General features: G+C 44.3%; 1 protein-coding gene across 16 annotated transcripts in view; it reads left to right on the forward strand.

The window, feature by feature from the left end:
- Positions 1–21,748, forward strand: part of TACC1 (transforming acidic coiled-coil containing protein 1) — a 124,576-nt gene that overhangs the window by 25,167 nt on the left and 77,661 nt on the right. For 2 of the 16 annotated variants that reach the window (XM_024929811.4, XM_034965974.3), the window contains exon 1: positions 3,835–4,375. The exons of 5 other annotated variants lie outside the window; for them this stretch is intronic. In XM_024929811.4, the coding sequence (XP_024785579.4) occupies positions 4,299–4,375 (77 nt within the window). In that variant the 5' untranslated portion in view covers positions 3,835–4,298. Of the gene's footprint in view, positions 1–3,834; positions 4,376–21,748 lie in introns of those variants that run through there. 9 more of the 16 variants (XM_008956125.4, XM_063606742.1, XM_024929812.4 and 6 more) reach the window with 8 other exon arrangements.

A 21,748-nucleotide genomic window follows, 5' to 3' on the forward strand; every position in this document is an offset into this window, starting at 1 on the left:
ATTGCATAATAACTATTCATATCATCATTAGGGATGCTGAAGTGTTGTGTTTTGTTTTGCTTTGTTTTTTGGAGACAGACTATCACTGTGTCGCCCAGGCTGCAGTGCAGTGGTGTGATCACAGCTCATTGCAGCTTTGATTTCCTGGGCTCCAGTGATCCTCCTACTTCACGCTCCTGAGTATCTGTGACTGCAGGTGAGCCCCACCATGCTCAGCCAATTTTTTTTTTATTTTTTGTAGAGACAGGGGACTCTCTATGTTGCCCAGGCTGGTCTCAAACTTCTGGGCTCAAGAGATCCTCCCCTCTTGGCCTACCAAAGGGCTGAAATTACAGGTGTGAGCCACCATGTCCAGCCTTTTGTTTTTAACTGAAATATAAAAAGCAAGAAAGAGTTTAAACCCAGGGACATTAATCAGAGGAACTGCAGACATCCCACAGTCTATGCCTTTCTTGGAGATCTGCAGCCAGGCTCTGAGATGGAGAAACAGATCTTGGTTCTGCTTCCATGAGAGGGACAAAGCATTATATGTTGTGGGGTAAGATGTGTCTGGGGATCTCTGGTCTGTCTTGGACATTTTTCCCTAAAAGCCCTCATAAGTTTACTTCACAAAGACAACACTTCCCTTCACTGTGTCCACTCAGCCTGGCCCAAAGCCCCAGCTGCCATGCCAGTCAGGGCAGCAAACCCAGTAAACAACCTAAAGCAAAACCAGCCAACACACAAGCATCTTTGCAGAGATGCCCTTTGGGTCCCATATGTTAAATCTTTTACATTATTTTACAGAGTTCCTTTTCCCCTTGTCTCAATTTCTCTGCAACACAAGAGGGTGTAGGCTTCACTCTTTCCTCTCTTTCTTTCTTTCTTTCTTTCTTTCTTTCTTTCTTTCTTTCTTTCTTTCTTTCTTTCTTCTTTCTCTCTCTCTCTTTCATTTTTTGGGTTTTTTTTTTTGTGAGGCAGAGTCTTGCTCTGTCGCCCAGGCTGGAGTGCAGTGGCACGATCTCCGTTCATTGCAACCTCTGCCTCCCGGGTTCAAGCGATTTTCATGTCTCAGCTTCCCAAGTAGCTGGAATTACAGGCATGCACCACCACACTTGGCTAATTTTTTAAATTTTTAGTAGAGACGGGTTTCGCCATGTTGGCCAGGCTGGTCTCAAATTCCTGAACTCAAGTGCCACCTGCCTCAGCCTCCCAAAGTGCTGGGATTACAGGTGTGAGCCACCGTGCTCGGCCTTTTTCCTTTACTTTCAACCATTTTAGTGGCCCCACCCTGTGCCTTTCTGCACTAATAGTAGTAAGATTCTTCCCGGCAGCCCATCCTGTCTACCAGAGAAGGAAAACTTTCCCATTCTCACCCTTTTCTCCTGCCTCTCCTGCTCCTGTCTTCCCTCAGAATAACCGACTGGGAATAAAGACCTTTCTCACCAGGAGAGGCTGAGTGTTCCTCTGAAGGGAACCGCAGCTCTGACAGGGTTGTGTTTGCATTATCAATGACACTTCAATCACATTGCCATAGTGTTCCAAACAGACTGTGGGAGGAACTTGAACTTAAAAGAAAAATTATCTCAGGAGTTCAAGGCTGCAGCAAGCTATGATCATGCCACTGCACAGAGCAAGACCCTGGCTCTTAAAAAAAAATTATCTTCCAAGAGTCAACTTTTCTTTAGCTATTTGAAATTCTTCATAAAAAAATCTCAATTCCAGCCTCACTATACTTTTACTAATTGTTTATTTTCCCACTTCATAATACTGTTTATGTCTACCATGTGTCAACCTTCTGGACCCTGGGAACTTTCTGGCTAAGTAGACTAAAGATAATTTATAAACAGGTAGTCGAAGTCTGCTACATAAAAGAGAGATCTGGCCGGGCACAGTGGCTCACGCCTGTAATCCCAGCACTTCGGGAGGCCGAGGCAGGCGGATCACAAGGTCAGGAGTTCAACACAGTCTGGCCAACATAGTGAAACCCTGTCTCTATTAAAAATACAAAAAATAGCCAGGCGTGATGGTGTGCGCCTGTAGTCACAGCTACTCGGGAGGCTGAGGCAGGAGAATCATTTGAACCTGGGAGGCAGAGGTTGTGGTGAGACAAGATAGTACCACTGCACTCCAGCCTGGGCAACAGAGCGAGACTCTATCTCAAAAAAAAAAAAAAAAATCTGTTGTCAATGTAAATCTCCATTATGCGTTTTCTGATTCTTTCTGGAACAACTAAAATGTAGTCACATATATCTTTATTCCCCTACAGCTTCAAGAATGAAGTTAATGTTGAAAACAATGCTGTGTGCTTCACCACTGGCTCATTCATTCATTCAGCAAATAGTTATTGTATATAAAACAAGAACCAGGCACTGTGCTGGGCACTAAGCTAGAATACAGAGAAAAGGAGCATTCCCAGCTGGGTGTGGTGGCTCACACCTGTAGTCCCAGTGCTGTGGGAGGTCAAAGCAGGAGGATCACTTGAGGCTAGGAGTTTGAGACCAGCCTGGGCAACATAGTGAGACCCCATCTCTACCAAAAAAAAAAAAAACTTAGCTGGGTGTGGTGGCATTCACCTGTGGTCCCAGCTGCTGAAAAGGCTGAGGCAAGAGGGCTGCTTGAGCCCAGGAGTTCAAGGCTCCAGTGAGCTTTGATCGCACCACTGCACTCCAGCCTGGGCAACAGAAAGAGACACGGTCTTTCAAAACAACAACAGCAACAACAAGAGTGTTACTGCCTTTAAAGAACTTATATTCTAGTGAAAGATAGACAAGTGAAGAGATTATTATTATTATTATTATTATTATTATTATTAGAGATGAAGTTGTGCTCTTGTTGCCCAGGCTGGAGTGCAGTGGCGCGATCTCGGCTCACTGCAACCTCCACTTCCTGGGTTCAAGCGATTCTCCTGCCTCAGCCTCCTAAGTAGCTGGGATTACAGGCGTGTGCCACCATGCCCGGCTAATTTTTGTATTTTTAGTAGAGACGGGGTTTCACCATGTTAGTCAGGCTGGTCTCTAACTCCTGACCTCAGGTAATTCACCCCCTAGGCCTCCCAAAGTGCTGGGATTACAGGCGTGAGCCACCGCACCCGGCCGTGAAGAGATAATTATAAAATAAGATTGGTAAATGCTTCGTTAGCAGAGTTAACAAGTGCTATAGGAGCCCTGGGAAGGACAGTGATAACATGGGTGTAGGATGCCCGCATCCATCACCAATTGTGAGCGCCCACTGTGTGCCAAGCATGTTGGAGGAGCAGTGAAATCGAAACAGATTCCCTGTCTTCATGGAGCTTACGTTCTAGCAAGGGAGACAGGCAGTAACAAAGAAGATGTAACATCAAGATGCAGGATGGTGTCATAGAAGGGAGGTTTGGAGAAGGATTCCAGTCTGCTGGAAAAAGCGCTAGAATAAGGACAGGTGGCTGGAGAGGAGGTGGGTGTGAGGCAGGAATGGGTGAGGAAGGGCATGAGAGATGCTCTAAAGGGAGTTGCTAGGTGTAGCTGGATCGCAGATAAGATGATAGGGATAGGTGTTTGTTTGTTTGTTTGTTTGTTTTTTCCTTACGACAGAGTTTGGAGGAAAATTCATTGCCTGGTTGTCAGAGCCTAAAGGGACATTAAAAGCTAAAGATGAACATACTCCCTTGTTTTATGGATAAAGAAAACAAGACTCAGAGAGGGTGAAATAACTTGTTCCAAGTTACTCAGCTAGTTGGAGGCATAACCAGAGCCCAGTTTTCTGTGCAGCGCAGGCCAGGCCTCCCCCAGTCTCAGGAGGCAGAAGCGGTTTAGGGGAAAGGCCACGCCCTTTGCAGGGCCGCCTGGGTCCCCTGACCCCGTCACACACCGCCCCCTCCTGCTGCTTCTCTGAACAGCAGCTCCCGGGGCCTCTCCCGCCGCTTCCCTTCCAGCCCCGGACCCAGCGGGCGGAGAGGGCGACGTCCGCGGATCGCGGGGTCCCGGGGGCGCCCGCAGGCCTAGCGCCCTCCACCTGCTGCCCCGTGCCACCTAGGAGTTCCCTTGCCGGGCGAGGAAGCGCCGCTGCCCGGGCTCCCCGCAGCCCCGCACGCCCCAGGCGCTCCGCATCTCCAGGCGGCAGCACCCGCGGGGCCCTGCAATCCGCGGAGAAGTTGGCGGCATTTGAAGCCACCTCCTTCCCCGCTTTCCCAGCGGCGGGGACCCTACGGCCCGGCGCCCCACCCCGCCCTCCCTCGCCCCACCCTTCCTCCCGCCCCACCGCCTCCCCGCCCAGGGTCTGGGCACAGCCGCCCGCCGCCCAGCACAGGAGGGTGCAGCCCCGGCCCCAAGTTCTGCGCCATGGGAGGCTCCCACTCTCAGACCCCGAGGGGCCGGGAACCCGCCGGGGAGAGGCACCCGAGACCCACGGAGACCGCGTGAGTCCCAGAGCCCTCTCCAGGGGCCGCCTTTGGGGGTTTGCGTGCCAGCCCGGGATGGAGCGCGCTGGGGCCCGTCCCAGAAAGGCTGGGAAGGTGGGGTTCCCGCTGGCGGCAGCGGGGCACGAGCGCTCGGCAGCGGGGCACGAGAGTTTGGCCAGCAGGGCCCCAGGGGCGTCCGGCTGGGAGCGTCCTGCCAGGACCCCACCGCGACCGGATCGCGTCCGGGCGTGACCGTGGTCCTGCCCCAGTACACGCTGCACTGGGGAGACAAGGGGACCCCGGCCTCGTCCAAGCAGAAAACGCACGTGTCCTAAAGAGCTCTGGAACATTCACAAGACAGGGTTATTTGCAGGGAGGTGAAACTATGAGAGAGGCACTCAAGTCTCAAAACGCAATTGGCGTTGGCGCTCGGGGTCCAGGAATTTTGACGCAGTGCTTGCTGCTTGCAAGAACTCCCTCTCTTGTTTGCTCCAAGGGTTTCATGATGATCTCAGAAAAAAAGGGCAGCATTGTAGCAGCAGCAATTAGGCTTTTGTTCTGGGACAGCAACAATTGGGGACACCAAGTACTGTAATGAAAGCTGTGAAGGGAAAGTTTTAGAGAACGTGATTAGGAGCAAGTCCTACGGTTTGAAAGATGGCCAATGCTTATTGACAGAGAGGGGATAACAATTTATTTGGAAACCAAATAGTCTTTAAATATTTATTTATTTATTTATTTATTTAATTTATTTATTTATTGGAATGCATGCGTATTTTGGAATTGCAGCAGTGTCAGGGAATCCATACTCTTTATTTTAATTCAGCCCATGTCGAAGCTATTTAGTTTGAGAAAGATACACTTAACCATCACAAAAGCAGCCTGGACCGCGGGAGGGCTTTTGAATCATCTTTTCAAGGCAAAATAGCTTCCGGAATATCCAAATGGCTAATTTTGTCTCCTAATGTTACCGATGTTCACAAATATAAACTTAGTTCAGGCAGCTTATTAATAAGAATAGCTGACGCCGGGCGTGGTTGGCTCACGCCTGTAATCCCAGCACTTTGGGAGACCAAGGCGGGCGGATCACTTGAGGTCAGGAGTTCGTAGACCAGCTTGACCAACATGGTGAAACCCCGTCTCTACTAAAAATACAAAAATTAGCCTAGCATGGCGGTGCGAGCCTGTAGTTCCAGCTACTTGGGAGGCTGAGGCAGGAGAATCACTTGAACCCAGAAGGCGGAGGTTGTGGTGAGCCAAGATCGGGCCACTGCACTCCAGCCTGGGCGACAGAGGGAGACTCCATCTCAAAAAAAAAAAAAAAAAAAAAGCTGAGATTTACTGAGCACATGACATGTGCAAAACACTTCTAAATGCCCCACATGTTATTTAACCCCCAAGAGCCATTGAATTACTATAGTTCTTGTTACTGTCTTCATTTTACTGGTGAGGGAACTGAAGCACAGAACGATCAAGTAACCTCTCCAAGGTCACACAGCTAGAAAGTGGTGGACCCCAGAGCTCATGCCGCAGCCGCCTCCCACCCAAGAGTTGGAACTATCCTAGGAAACAATCAAAACTTGTCTCAACTGGCAGAGCACACCATCCTTTTTCCTTTAATTTTGTTTGAATAAGGAGTAAATCTGCAATAGCAATGCTTAATAGCTAATTAGACAAAATTGCCAAAGTCGATTTAACTTTCAAAAAACAAACAGGAGAGGCAATATAACATTGAGATGAAGTTAAGAGTTTGGGAGGCAAAGAGCCATGGGTTGAATTTCTAGGTGCTGCTCCTTAATGCTGGAGATCTTTTATCTGTTCCTTATCTCCTCTGTGTCTGTTTCCTTATGTGTGAAACAGGAATGATAACAATATCTACTTCACAGGCTATTCTGAGGTTGACATAAAATCAGTATGTATGAATAATAAGTTATAGTTTATCTCTGAGCAATATACTATTTTAGCTGAGGATGAAAGTTGACTATTTTTTGTAAATGTGTGGCCAAGTTTACTGTGTAACTTGAAAGTAAATAATGGAGTCTTTCACTGACTGTATGCTGAAGAAATGAACTCAGGATGTGAGGTAGGGTTCAGTTGTTAGGGTGTTAAATTATCCAGTGGCTTGGCAGCCTACTTGTTTTACCCGTATAATATAAACATGCATAAAGGATCTCTCTCTTCACTGAGGCTCTGCATGCACCTTGAATATTTTACAAAGCTTGCCTAAAAACAATCAACATGAAAGCCCATCCTTGGTCTTTGCCTAGGAATACAGCCCCTCCCTACTCAAGTGAATACATGAAGCACATAAACACATGCAGTCAGTACTGGGATTACTGGCCTCATCTGTATGTGTAGACTCTGCTCAGTGAGGCAGCCTCACAAATCATTTGGCATGTCCAGGTGAAAGACTCTAGAAATGCAAGATTCCAACCTGTAATATACATGAAAAGCAAAAAGGATGCTTTTTATCCAAGTTCTGCCTTGTTCAGATGTACAAGTGACAAGTCTCTCCAGGATACAAGAAAGTAGGAGGTTCATTGTTAATGTTACCCGGCTACAGACTTCCTGCCGAACATATGGCTGTCATGGATAACGCTGACCTCAAGGAAGTTCTCCTACTGAGGCTGTAGCCTTTTTGAAATCTATTGTTCTTTTTTTAAAAAAAAAATACATGAAAGTCATATGAATAATACATCAATGCTGGCATTTGTCTTTTGAGGGAGAAAGTATGTTTCAGAATGTTCACAATTTGTATTTCAGAATAATCTAATCAGGTACTAAAAGTAACTAGATTAAATCTCTCTTACAAGAGCTCTATTGTGAAATATAAACAAGCATAGATGTACATGAAAAGAAATGTCTGATTTTAAGATACAATTCATTATTATTGAGAATTGTAGCTGCTAACCTTCTCCAAACCCAAGAAGCCAATGAGCCAGCTTTGGTAAAAGCTAGTGGAAATTTCACTTCATTTATTCAAGGAGGTTGTACAGGAAGGTGATTAAGAGCAGAAATTGTGGAGTCAGGCAGACCTGGGTTGTAATCCCAGCTAGATCACTTAGGAGGTTAGTTTAGGAAACATTGGAAATACAGTTATTTAACTCTTCAGTTAGGCAAATTTCTGCATCTGTAAAATGGCAATAATAATCAGACCTAATTTTTTTTTTTTTGAGATGGAGTCTCACTCTGTTGCCCAGGCTGGAGTGCAGTGGCACATCTCGGCTCACTGCAACCTTCAGGTTCAAATGAGTCTCCTGCCTCAGCCTCCTGAGTAGCTAGGATTACAGGCGCATGCCACCATGCCCGGCTAGTTTTTATTTTTAGTAGAGATGGGATTTCGCCATGTTGGCCAGGCTGGTCTCGAACTCCTGACCTCAAATGATCCACCCACCTCACCCTCCCAAAGTGCTGGGATTACAGGCGTGAGCCACTGCGCCTGACCTCAGACCTAATTTTTGAAGTGGTGTATATTAGTAACACAATGGCCAGCACTTAGTGAGTGTGCAATACGTAGTTATTATGAACACATTTGCACATGTATGTACCCATGAACCAGATGCCATGCTGGGCTCTTTGGAAGGTATATTCATGAGTAAGGCAGGGTCTCTTCTGCAGGGAAGTTTGATTTGTGTGCTAATTCTACAAGGCCTCTGAGAAAAGCAAGGCAATAACTTTTTTGAGTTAATTTTTCCCTCATTTTTCACTTCCATTTTCCAGAAAGTTGTACTACCAAGAGGATGGAAATGCATTTGGGAATATGATAGTTTGATGAAATGTTTGAAATCACTCATTCCTTAGTTGTTTATTTTTGGCGATGTGGCCAAGGTAGGTTTTCTACGAGTAGTGGGGAATTTGTGGAGAGATTTGAAGGATGAGACAAAGCAGAACCTGTGATTCATTGGGGAATATCATCTGGTGTTTGTTGTTTAGCTTCTCTGCCTGGAATGTAAGATCTGCACCTGTTGTCAGTTCTTACTAGTTAAGTTTCCAGACCAATCGTTTGCATTTGGAATTTAGCATAAGGTCAGTAGCAAAGTCAGGAGGAGTTTCTGACATCTTCATTGATTTTGCCATGTGAATTTCTGATCAATTAGGTGCAGGCTATGTGATATTCTAGTGAACTGCAAAGTCAGCAACAGCTAGGGTGAAGTGCCTTTTAATGAGCACATCACTGTGGGACACATGTCCCTGACACCAAGAGGGAGGTGCTGGCTTGGAGGTTTTAGACACAAGAAAACATGACTTAAAATAACTAAACTTAGGGAGCAACATTTGTAAATTCATTGCTTTCAAATTTATAATATTGTTTACCACCTTCTCAACACAAAATATTTGTTGTCATTAAAAGCATGTCAGTTCCCATTTGCTATAGAAGTTTTTTAAATGTCCATGTGAAAATGTCTTAGTATAAAATTAAGAGAGAGATTTAGAGCAAGTTTGTGGAGAAGACCCAGAGCAACCAGCCCTATGATGAAAAGGTAAAAGAATTATAGTATTTAACTTGGAGAAGGGACCCAAGACATGTGGAAATATGTAATTTTTAGGAGATGTTGGCTGGCTCTATCTCCCGTGAAGCCAATCCCGAAGGAAATGATTTGAATTGCATGACAAGGGAATTATTTGTATCTACTGAATTTAGATATTGCAACTTCTAGACTATGAGGGTAGTTGAAATAGAAAAAAGAGTTAATAATGGGAAGAAAAATCCCTCTCTGCAAAGCGTTAAAAAGTAAGATAGATACTCTATCAAGAGTGCAACTCTGAGGGAATTCAGGCACAGTTTTTAAGTATACAACTCCGTGGCATTAAGTACATTGGACAACCATCACCACCACCCATTTCCAGAACTTTTTCAGCATCCCAAACAGAAATTCTGTACCCATTAAACAATAACTTTTCACTCCTCCTTCCCCCAGCCCCCGGCACCCACCATCCTATTTTCCATCTCTACACATTTGACTACTGTAGGTACCTCATGTAAGTGGAAATGTACAGTATTTGTCTTTTCATGACTGGTTTATTTCCCTTAGCATAATGTCCTCAAGGTGTGTCCATGTCGTAGCATGTATCAGAATTTCTTTATGGCCGAACAGTATTCCATTGTGTATATATACCACATTTTGTTTATTCATTCATCTGTGAGTGAATACTTGAGTTGTCTCCACCTTTTGGCTTTTTTTTTGTTTGTTTTTTTTTTGGGGACAGAGTCTCTGTCACTGATGCTGGAGTACAGTGGCGTGATCTTGGCTCATTGCAACCTCCACCTCCCAAATTCAAGCGATTCTTCTGCCTCAGCCTCCCTAGTAGCTGAGATTACAGGCATGCGTCACCAGGCCCGGCTAAATTTTTTATTTTTAGCAGAGTCAAAGTTTTGCCATGTTGGCCAGGGTGATCTCAAACTCCTGACCTGAGGTGATCCACCTGCCTCGGCCTCCCAAAGTGCTGGGATTACAGGCATGAGCCCGGCCCCACTTTTTGGCTCTTGTGAGCAATTCTGCTTTAAGCATCGTTATACAAGTACGTGTGAGTCCCTGCTTGCAGCTCTTTGGAGTATAAACCTAGGAGCTGGATTGCAGGATCATGTGACAACCCACTTCACTTTTTGAGGAACCACAAAACTCTTCCATAGTGGCTGCACCATTTGTCATTCCCACCAACAAATGCATGAGGGCTCTAATTTTTTCACATTCTAACACTTGTTATTTTCTGTTGTTGTTTTTAAATAGGCATCCCAATAGGTGCGAAGTGGTATCTCATTTGTTGTTGTTGTTGTTGTTGTTGTTTTAGACAAGAGTCTAGCTCTGTCACCCAGGCTGGAATACAGTGGCACAAACATAGCACACTGAAGCCTTGAACTCCTGGGCTGAAACAATCCTCCCACCATAGCCTCTCGAGTAGCTGGACCACAGGTGCACACCAACATCCCTAGGTATTTGTTTAAAAAAAAAAAAATTGTGGAAATGGGGCTCTTGCTATATTGCCCAGGATATAGTCTCAAACTCCTGGCCTCAAATAATTCTCCCCCCTCAGCCTCCCAGAGTGCTAAGATTACAGGTGTGAGCCACCATGCCCGGCCTCATTTTGTTTTAGCATAAACAAGACATCACTTTGGAGATCTAAGGATTTTCGGAGTTGCATGCCAAGAAATGGAGTCAGAAACCAAATACAGTATTTACAATATCACAATTGTAAAGAAAATAAACTACCCATAATCTCATCATCTGGAGATAATTGTTAACATGCTGGGACATTTTTTATAGTCTCTTTTTGTCCACCAAGTATATTTTTCAAAAATGGGGTTATGCTATGTCTTTTGTATTCTCATGTTTTACTTAACATTATAAACATTTCTCTATATTACTTTACTGAATTCAAAAATATTGTTTTAATGCTTGCTTAATGGTTCATTATCTGTATATACCATAATTCATTTTTTTCTACATGTTTGATATTTAGGTTGGTTATCATTTTTGCTCATATAAACAACACAGTTAATAAACATCCTTGTAATTCTTTGTACATTTCTGAGTAATAACTTAGGATACATTCCTAGAACTTCAATTACAGGGTCAAATAATGTATAGCAAGATTCTAAAAGTTGCTACGTATTACTATATATTGCCAAATTTCCCTCCTCCCCACAATTAATACCAAGTTAGAATCCTCCCAGCACTTCATGACAGTGACTGCTCAGCATCCTTTTCTTTTCTTTTTTGAGACTGAATCTCACTCTGTCACCCAGGCTGGAGTGCAATGGTGCGATCTCAGCTCACTGCAACCTCCACCTCCCCGGTTCAAGCGATTCTCCTGCCTCAGCCTCCTGAGTAGCTGGGATTACAGGCGCCCACCACCATGCCCAGCTAATTTTTGTATTTTTAGTAGAGACAGGGTTTCACCAAGTTGGCCAGGCTGGTCTTGAACTCCTGACCTCAGGTGATTCACCCTCCTCGGCCTCCCAAAGTGCTGGGATTACAGGCATGAGCCACCGCGCCTGGCCCAGAGCATCCTTTTCAATGCTGGGCACTATCATTTTAAATCAATTTGGTAAAAAAAAAAAAAAAAAAGCAATCCTGTTTTAATTTTTTAATTCATTAGTAAGGGTTATGTTTAATTCATTAGTAAGAGAATGTTATGTTTATTAGCCATTTTGAATTCCTTAATTTCTTGTTATTTCTCCTTGCCTGTTATGGACTGGTATATTAATTTTTCCATATTTATTTGTAAGAGTTCTTTATCTTTATATGGTGAGGCCAGCTAGCATTTATTGAGCACTTACCATGTGCTAGGAAAATGCTAAGGTCTTGGCCGTGCGCAGTGGCTCATGCCTGTAATCCTAGCACTTTGGGAGGCCGAGGAGGGCAGGTCACCTGAGGTCAGGGGTTTGATACCAGCCTGGCCAACAACTTTGAAATACCATTTAAAAAATTTAGTATCAGGCTGGGCACAGTGGCTCACACCTGTAATCCCAGCACTTTGGGAGGCCGAGGCGAGTGGATCACCTGAGGTCGGGAGTTTGAGACCAGCCTGGCCGACGTGGCGAAACCCTGTCTGTACTAAAAATACAAAAATTAGCCAGGCATGGTGGCAGGAGCCTATAATCCCAGCTACTCAAGAGGCTGAGGCAGGATAATCGCTTGAACCGGGGGGATGGAGGTTGCAGTAAGCCGAGATCACACCACTACACTCTAGCCTGGTTGACAAAGTGAAACTCCGTCTCAAAAAAAAAAAATTCCGTATCATAACCTCTCTTTCTTTCTGTTTAACTCTTGATGGTTTTGTTTCTTTTTTTTTTAATGTGTAATTTTATTTCTGCCTCATTAAACCTCCTCTTGGTCTAGGCCAACATGAGTTTCTTCCTCCTCCAAGCACACATGTATTGGGCACTTGATTATGAGAAAATCCTCAGATTATTGGAACTTGGTATGGAGTACATACCTGTCCCTCCCCTCCAACCTGTGTGCTAATTATCTTATGGAAAATAACCTTTTTCTTGCCTTTTTCTTCCAAGAAAGCCTTGAGTCTCATCCAGAAGTCAGATAAGTGCTGGATCTCTTCTCTTTGCTTGAGTGACAAGTTGTTTATTTCTGATTCTAAAGAAGGAGATTGCTGTCCACACATGAATATCCACAAGGCTAACACTGCCCCTTTATTAGTCAGGAAGATATTTGGTTTTCAGCTTTCCCTTGATGGTTTTTGTCTTTTTATTCCCATTCATTGAACAAATGTTAATTTTTTCTTTTCACTCTCTTTCATTCAACAAGTATTAATTGACTGCCTTCTTATGTTCAGGCACTGTGAACATTATTATGTATGTGGGAATTTACATGAGCAGAAGAAAGCATTTCTAAATGTATGAAATCTGAATATTTGTTTATAATACTGCGGACGGGACATATGCCGAAAAGTCAAACAAGAGGAAATGACCTTGTGAATGGAGGGGGATGTGTGGAGCTGAAAAAAAATAGGACATCTATAACTGAGCTTTTCTCATAGATTTTTTTTTTACCAGCCTAGTCAATTTTCAGTCCATCTTAAGGTTGCATTTTAAGCATTTTCGCTTCCTCTGCTGAAATAGTGGCACCTTCAAGTGCTCTCGGTCATCAGTAAGCTTTGTCAGGCATACATTTTTCAGGGACAGTCTTTAGAGTTTATTTTTTGTAATAATAGGACATAAAGCACAAACAGATTTAATATAAGGAATGGCAAATGATGAACCACTGTTCTCTGCTCTTCCTTTATCTTCCAGCTCCTTTACTTTTATTTGTGGAGACTTGGTACCCTTGATGAGTGACTATCCACAAGGATACCTTACTTTGACATTGCTTCATTCCCAGAACACTTACTGTTAGATACTTTGGATGTAATTTTTTCATTGTTTGTACAATTGTACAATAGTACAGTTTTATCTTTATCAATCTTATATGTCTGCTACATATGATATTAATGACACTTCTAGGCAAAATACATTATATTTAGCCTCCTTAAATTTGGGAATGTTACACAGAAACTTTAGAGTCCTGTCTATTTTTGGAGGTAGAGTAGTTCCGTTTCTGAGAAAACCCATCCTGTTTATCTCTTATACTCTGCATGTTCTCATAAAAACCTGACGGCATGGAATGTCACTGGTAAAGATGGGAGCTCCCAGAAACCTTACAAAGATGCTTTGCTGTACAGCAATAGTTCTGAAAACTGTTCAGAGATCCCTTGATAATATGATCGAACTTTTAGGGATCTTTCCCTGTGAAAATACACATATACACAATATGTGAAATGAGGACTGTCAGAGACCCTGAAATCTGTGCATTATCCCATTTAATCCTTTCATGGATCCCATGAAATAGACATTTTACAGATGAAGAAACTGAGGCCTGGAAAAGTTGAGAAACTAAGGCCACAGAGCTAGGTTTCAGTCCTGATGAACCTGGCTGAAGCAGAGGACACAAATTACCAGTCAATTCCAGAGTGTTTCTGCCACCCAGGCAACTCATTCACCAGTGGAGGCTTCTGTTTATCTACTAGAAAAGGAGTTTTTATGGCTATTTCCTACTGATAAGATAGTTTCAGGGAAGTAAATGTTTGAGAAAACATCGCCCAGCCCATTCTGTAGCTAAATAGCTATAGAGAAATCCTGTATTGCATTTACACAGAGCCGACAGAAGACCTCTCCTGGGTTTCTGTGCTGAAGTATTTTTGTCTATGAGTCTTGCTTTCCTAACAACGGCAAAATGTTATGTTTCTATGGCTACATCAAAATTGTTCTTAAATAGGGGTTTGAGAAAACAAAACTAGGAAGGCTTGGGCAAGATACGAAGGTAGGAAGATGACTGACGTTTCCTCTGCCTTTTCACACCTGTGTATCCATTGGCCTCAGAAGGCCCTTGAACCTCTTGATGATATTCAGGCTGTGGCACTTCTGGGCAGATGTGTGTGAAGCCATGATTCCTAATAAGTGCCCCGTGGGCCATAGTAATGGCACTTGGGACCACAGGTCAAGTCCTTATAACCTGGGCCCTTTACAGTTGATACCCAAAGCAGAGATTGGCAGGTTCTCTTGAGGACAAGACTAGAACCAAGAGATGTGTGCAAATTTCAGGAACAGCTGGCAATAATGGGGAAGAAGAGAGACAGAGACAGTAGAGTCTAGAGTGGGCTTCTTTTACCTGTTTTCCATCTCCTTCCTGCTTCTTGCCAGGTGGAGGGCTCTATCCTCCCACCAGGGGGCGCCAGCCACCATCCACTAAGTTTTTGGCTTGGGGTTGGCCTGGTGGGGAGCAAGAGTTTCTTCAATCAACTCCTTTGCTGGGTGGAATAAAATGAGAGGGCCATTCAGATACTAATTTATAGTACCCGTAGGATAAAAGAAAATAGATTAGGGGCCGGGCACAGTGGCTCACGTCTGTAATCCCAACACTTTGGGAGTCTGAGGTGGGAGGATCATTTGAGCCCAGGAGTTTGGGACCAGTCTGGGCAACATAGCAAGACTCTATCTGTACAAATAATTTTTTTAAAAATTAGCCAGATGTGTTGTCGGCGCCTGTGGTCCCAGCTACTTGGGAGGCTGAGGCAGGAGGATCTCTTGAGCCCAGGAACTTGAGGCTGCAGTGAGATGAGATTGTGCCACTGCACTCCAGCCTGGGTGACAGAGTGAGACCTTGTCTGGAAGGAAGGAAGGAAGGAAGGAAGGAAGGAAGGAAGGAAGGAAGGGGAAGGGAAGGGAGGGAGGAAGGGAAAGAAAATAAAGGAGGACAAAATTGACTTTTTGACACCCCATTCCTTCTGCTGGCCGGGATCCTGTCTCTCAGGGTGTGTCTTCAAATCCTGTGATTCACAGAGAACTTTCTGTAGCTTCTGAGAAGTTGGGAGTCTCCCTTCTGCAGTCGTTCAGTGCTTGTTCATTTGTATCTGCTGGTTAAACTGCAGTATAAACACCCTGCATTGGATGCAGAGGGGACTCATTGTGACTTTTTGTATTTATAGAAGTACAAATGTTGAAGAAATTCTCTTCACACACAAATGTGTTGATGGACGGTGTGATGGAACGTTCTAGTGCCCTCTGGTGGCTACTGCGGCTTCCGGCTGGTGAAGCTGCACAGCAGAAGGAACGGGAGTGTCAAAAGTTCAATTTTTTCCTCCTACATCCTTGATAATTGTGTGTCTTGTTTGATCGATTCCATACCCCTGTATGAATGGTCCAGGGGCTGAGCAAGAAGCTGTGTGTTAGGACTGAAGTTCTTGAGGAGTGTGTGTGTGTGTGTGTCAGACAGAGAGAGACTTTGAGGGGTATATGTGCAATGTGTGTGTGTCACCATATATATATGTGAAACTGTGTGTGGGAGGTATGTGTGTGACTGTGGGCTTATGTGAGAGTTGGGGGGAGGTGTGGTGTGTGTGGTTATATGTGTACCAGAGACTCAATGTGTGGGTGGGGGTGTGTGGTGTGTGTGAGACTGTGTATGTAAGACTGTCGGGGGAGGTGTGTGTGTGACTGTGTGTGGTGTGTGTGACTATGTGTGTGGGGTGTATATGTGTACATGAGACTGTGGGGATGGGAGTGTGTGATATGTGTGGTGTGTGTGAGACTGCGTGGTGCGTGGATATGAGGCTGTGGGGGTGGAGGTGTATGGTGTGTGTGTGAGACTGTTGTGGGGAGGTTTGTGTGACTGTGTGGTGTGTGTGTGTGAGAGACTGTATGGGTGGGGGTGTGGTATATGTGTGACTAGGTGTGTGGTGTGTGTGTGTATGAGACTGTGTATGGGAGGGTGTGTGTGGTGTGTGTGATTGTGTGGAGTGTGTATGTGTATGAGACTGTTTATGGGTTGGGGGTGTAGTGTGTGTGACTACATGTGTAGTGTGTATATGTGTATGTAAGACTGTGTATGGTGGGGGGTGTGTGTGGTATGTGTGTAAGTAGGTGTGTGGTGTATGTGATACTGCATGGGTGGGGGTGTGTGGTGTGTGATTATATGTGTGGTGTGTGTATGTGTATGAGACTGTATGAGGTGGGGGGTGTGGTGTGTATGTGACTGTGTGTGGTGTGTGTGTGTGAGACTGGGTATGGGTGAGGGTATGTGGTGTGTGTCTGTGGTGTGTGTATGTATATGTGAGACTGTGTATGGGTTGGGGGTGGGGGTGTGGTGTGTGTATGACTGTGTGTGGTGTATGTATATGTATGTGAGGCTGTATGGGTCAGGAATGTGGTGTGTGTGACTACGTGGGGTGTGTGTGTGTGAGAGAGAGACTGGGTATGGGTGAGGGTGTGTGGCGTGTGTGATTGTGTGTGTGGTGTGTGTGTGTGAGACTGGGTATGGGTGAAGGTGTGTGGTGTGTGTATGTGTATGCGAGACTGTGTATGGGTTGGGGGTGTGGTGTGTATATGACTGTGTGTGGTGTGTGTATGTATGTGAGGCTGTATGGGTCAGGGGTGTGGTGTGTGTGACTATGTGGTGTGTGTGTGAGACTGGGTATGGGTGAGGGTGTGTGGTGTGTGTGTGATTGTGTGGTGTGTGTGACTGTGTGTATGGTGTGTGTGTGAGAGAGAGTGGGTATGGGTGGGGGTGTATGATGTGTGTGTGAGACTGCTGGGGGAGGTGCATGTGTGACTGTGCATGCGTGTGGTGTGTGTGTATACATGAGACCCTGTGTGGTGTGGCGTGTGTGTGTGAACATGCGTGCTCCCTGCGCTGCCGGCTCTGGCTCTCCCCCATCCTTCCTCACAGAGCAGCGCAGGTTTGGCCACAGATGTCAGGAGCCCGCGGCTTCCCTGCTGAGCTAAGAGCCCTCTTCAGGCCTTGTGGTGTCACTATAGCTGACAGTGTCAAGTCTCACGCCCTTTACGAAGCAGAGAGGGGTTTTGATGCCGCATTGTTTAGCAGTATGCAGACCTCTCCCTAGGGGCGGTAGATTTCCTGCCTTCTGAACAATCTCGAGGGGAGCGTGGATTTCGGTCCCGGCGCCACCCTCGGGTTTTCCCTCCCCTGCCCCCTCCGCCGCGCTCTCCCCCTTCGCACATTCGGAAACCCTCTTGGGAGCTGAATCATGTTCTCGCCTTTTTTGGTCCTAGTTGAGCTCTCTTCCACTTTCATCACCAGAGGCTTGAGATCTGTGAAAGAATCAGTTCCTCGCAGGCTGCGGTCTGCGCCGCGCCTCCTTTGTATGTCACGCTCAGAGAGGAGCAGTGCCCTTGGAGTGCCCTGCTCTTGCTGAGAGCCGCACGATAGATGTCTTTGAATGACTGACTTTAATTAAAGTGTGGCGGGCTGGAGATAAAATGATTCTGAATATCTTATTTGGGGGGAAAAAAGCCAGCTTCTTTCTTAAGGGAGAAAAAAAGGACTCCAGCGCCAGGAGTCTCTTCGGTATCCCCGAGAGTCGGGGGAACCCTTTAAATGCGGCCCTTGATGGTGTTGTGGAGGGAGAGTGAATTCTGGGAATCTCTCAGCAGCTTTTTGCCAAACAGATGGGCCAGGAGCCGCGGAACCAGGCTGAGGAATGTTGCCTCACGATCTCACATATCCATTCCTGGCACCCACCAGCCCAGGGAATGCCTCTACCAGTTGTCAGCGAGAGGCTTACACAGCATCTTAAATAAAAGGGATTATTGAACCAAGAGGCCAGGGACTGATGGAAATGCCCACCTTGCTGGCTCATTGAAAAAGTTTGGCGATGTTGTCAGGAGACATGAATTAGATGGGCTTGAGTCTTGTGCCCTTTGCTAAACCAAGTGCTGTATTGGGAAAGAGACGGGGAGAGAAGGGTTGGAGATGCTCTTTAGTCAGGCCTGAGTCACTTGCCCAACCCTGGAGTTGGAGTGGGGGATGGAGCCAGGATCTCCAAACCACATGCCCCTAGAGTTTCAGGGAAAATATGGATTGTGGATTGAAGATGGGGGGTGATGTGAGGCAGACAAGGACAGAAAATCCCTCTTCCAGCTGTGATTTGGCTGTGAGTTTGGCGCTGGAGACACCATACGCTCCTGAGGTTTGTTAAGGGGTTTCAGGATATTGTGGACAAAAGGGAATAGCAAATGATGTTCAGTCCATAAGTACCATTTGGAGGAGGAAATAATTGAAATTGCTGCTGATCAAAAAGCTTTTTGTCTCCAGTTTGGATGTTGGAGACAGGTTTCTGTGTGAGAGAGTGAGGGTGTACAACATGACTGAGAAAGAAAACAATGAGTTAAGGCACATAAGTGCACATGGGTGTCACCTGGAGGCCTTCTTATAACACAGATGGTCAGGCCCACCCCAAGTTTCTCATGCAGTAGAGGTGGAGCTCAAGAATTTGCATTTCTATTTTATTTTATTTATTTACTTTATTTATTTTTGAGACAGGGCCTTGCTCTGTTGCATGGGCTGTAGTACAGTGGTGCAATCATAGCTCACTGCAGCCTCCAACTCCTGGGCTCAAGTGATCCTCCCAACTCAGCCTCCCTCCCAAGTAGTGAGGACTACAATCACACGCCACCATGCCCGGCTGTATAATTTGCACTTCTAAGGTGTTCCCAGGTGATGCTGATGTTGCTGGCCCAGGGACCACACATTCAGTACTGCTGTTAAGGCAAAAGACTTAAACACTCCATATATGAAAGAAAGAAAAAGAGAGAGAGAGAGAGAGAGGAAGGAAGGAAGGCAGGCAAGCAGGCAATGCTTCAATAAATCCATTAAAACACATTCAAACTTCAGAAATAAACGTGTTCAAATAAGACCAGCAATCCTTGGTGGTGGCTTATCATTTCACCCATTTGACAGTTTTAAAAGATTGACCGAACTCAGTATTGATTAAGGTTTAGGGGAAAGGCTGTCTCATACACTGTGTTTACAAATGTGAATGAGTACAGCCTTTCCAGAGGGCAGTTTGGCTATGTGTATCAAAATATAAAATGTGTTTGTTTTGACACTACAATCTCACTTCTAGAATTTTACTCTAAGAAAAGATAAGTGTGTGAAAAGAAATTTAAGTGTGTGAAAAGATGCATATGCATGGGATTGCTCATCACAGTTTCATTTATAATGAGGAACAGCAAACCCGTTAAATATCCCTCCATGGGGAGCAAGTCAGGCAAATTCTGTACAGACACACAAAGGCATGTTATGCAGTGAAGAGAAGGAGGCACATGTGGGTTCTGCAGAGAGGCAGATCCCAATGAGGGGTCAGGACGGGTCTTGGCTGCACATCCTGGTTTCCTCTTCATCCATGGGGAGCAGCACCTTATGAAGAAAACAAGCGGCATAATGAATAAATACTCACCTCTAGCAAAAGATAATATGTATAGTTAAATCAATAAATATTAATTTGTTAAATGTTAATAAATGTAAATAAATATTCATGTATATTAATGTGTTGATTTGAATATTACTATTCATTAATAATATAAATAATAAATTGATATTCGTTAACATTAAATATCAATAAATTTTATGTATTAATATAAATAAACACTAATAAAACAAATATTTAAACATGCATAAAGTACTCACCTCTATTGATTAAGGTTTGTATTAAGGTTTATAATATTAAGGTTTAATAATTAAGGTTTATTGTTGTATTAATACTTAACCTGAATAAGTACTCACCTCTAGCAAAAGACAAAACGTATACTTAATAAACATTAGGCCCGGCGCGGTGGCTCACGCCTGTAATCCTAGCACTTTGGGAGGCCGAGGCAGGTGGATCACAAGGTCAGGAGTTTGAGACCAGCCTGACCAACATGGTGAAACCCCATCTCTATTAAATATACAAAAATTAGCCTGGCGTGGTGGCGGGCACCTGTAATTCTAGCTACTCAGGAAGCTGAGGCAGGAGAATTGCTTGAAATTGGAAAGTGGAGTTGTGGCGAGCCGAGATCGTGCCACTGCACTCTAGCCTGAACGAAAGAGTAAAACTCCGTCTCAAAAAAAAATTCATTATTTTAAATATTGACATAAATATTAATATGCATATCAAATAAATTAAAATATTAATATAATATAAATTTTTATATTTAAATATTAATATTTATATTAAATAAATACTAATGTAATATAAACATTAATATTTACACTGGTAAATATTAATAAAATCAATAAATATTTAAACATACATATTGTCTTTTGCCAGAAGTACTTATTCACTATTTGTGTAAAAGTATCTAGCCAGCTAGCTAGCTATCTATCTAGCTATCTATCTGTTGTTCCATTTGTCCAAATAAGTACATGCTTGTGTATATGTAAGAGAGAGATTTGCAATCTTTATTCAGTCATCAAATATTGAGCAGAAGAAACAAGATAGGTAAGGTACTCTGTGTTCATGGAGCTTATGTCTAGTAGGGAAAGACAGATTATAAATATTAATAGAAAAACATAAATATTTCAATTCCAGATGTAAAAAGTACTCTGAAAAAGAGGGAAAAAAGGGTATATCGCTCACCAACATTTTAACAGTGGCTATTTATGAAAGACAATACTATGGGCAGGTTTTTCTTTCTTCTTTGAACTGCCTATGTAGTCAAAAATTCACTTTTTCAGAGACAAGGATGCTTAACATGGTCTTCTAGGCTGTCATGCCTTGTGCCTCTCCCGCTTCACCAGCCTAAGCCCCTCTCCTCCCTCCAGCAGCTGCTCTTCAACCACGCTTACTCAAAACTGGAGGCTGCTTCTGTCCTTAGTGTCTTGATGAAGGAACGCTGTTACCCTACACTTCACCCAGGCAGCTTCTGCCTATCCCCGAGGCTTCAGTCTGTCACTTCTTCAGAGCAACCTCCCTTGACATCTCCACCGATGCCGTCCACCAGCCATTCTCAGAGCCCCCTGCAGTTCTTATATTTCATACATGACAATTTATATATTACATATTTATTTGTTGGCTTACTAAGCTCACTAATATGCAAGTTCTATGAGGGCAGGAACTGGGTCTCTTTTGTTCAACACAGTGTTCAGCAGAGGCTGGCAAAGCTTGGTCATTTGTCAAATTTGTGGAATGAATGAATGAATGAATGAATGAACATATGTATTATTTTGCCTTAAACACTAAAGGTATTTAAAAATACATTTTTTATTATTGTTTTGAGACAGAGTCTCACTCTATAGCCCAGGCTGAAGTGCAGTGGTAGCATCACAGCTCACTGCAACCTTGAATTCCTGGGCTCAAATGATCCTCCCATCTTGGCCTCCCAAGTAGCTAGGACTACAGGTGTGCATTGCCACACCAGGCTAATTTTTTTTTGTTTTTGTTTTTGAAGGGATGGGGTCTCACTATGTTGCCTAGGCTATAAAAATATTTTTGAAGGCCAGCCACGGTGGCTCACGCCTGTAATCTCAGCACTTTGGGAGGCCGAGGCGGGCGGATCACGAGGTCAGGAGTTCGAGACCAGCCTGTCCAACATGGTGAAACCCCCTCTCTACTAAAAATACA

The sequence above is a fragment of the Pan paniscus genome, chromosome 7, assembly GCF_029289425.2.
Source record: "Pan paniscus chromosome 7, NHGRI_mPanPan1-v2.0_pri, whole genome shotgun sequence".
In the NCBI taxonomy this organism is placed as follows: domain Eukaryota; kingdom Metazoa; phylum Chordata; class Mammalia; order Primates; family Hominidae; genus Pan; species Pan paniscus.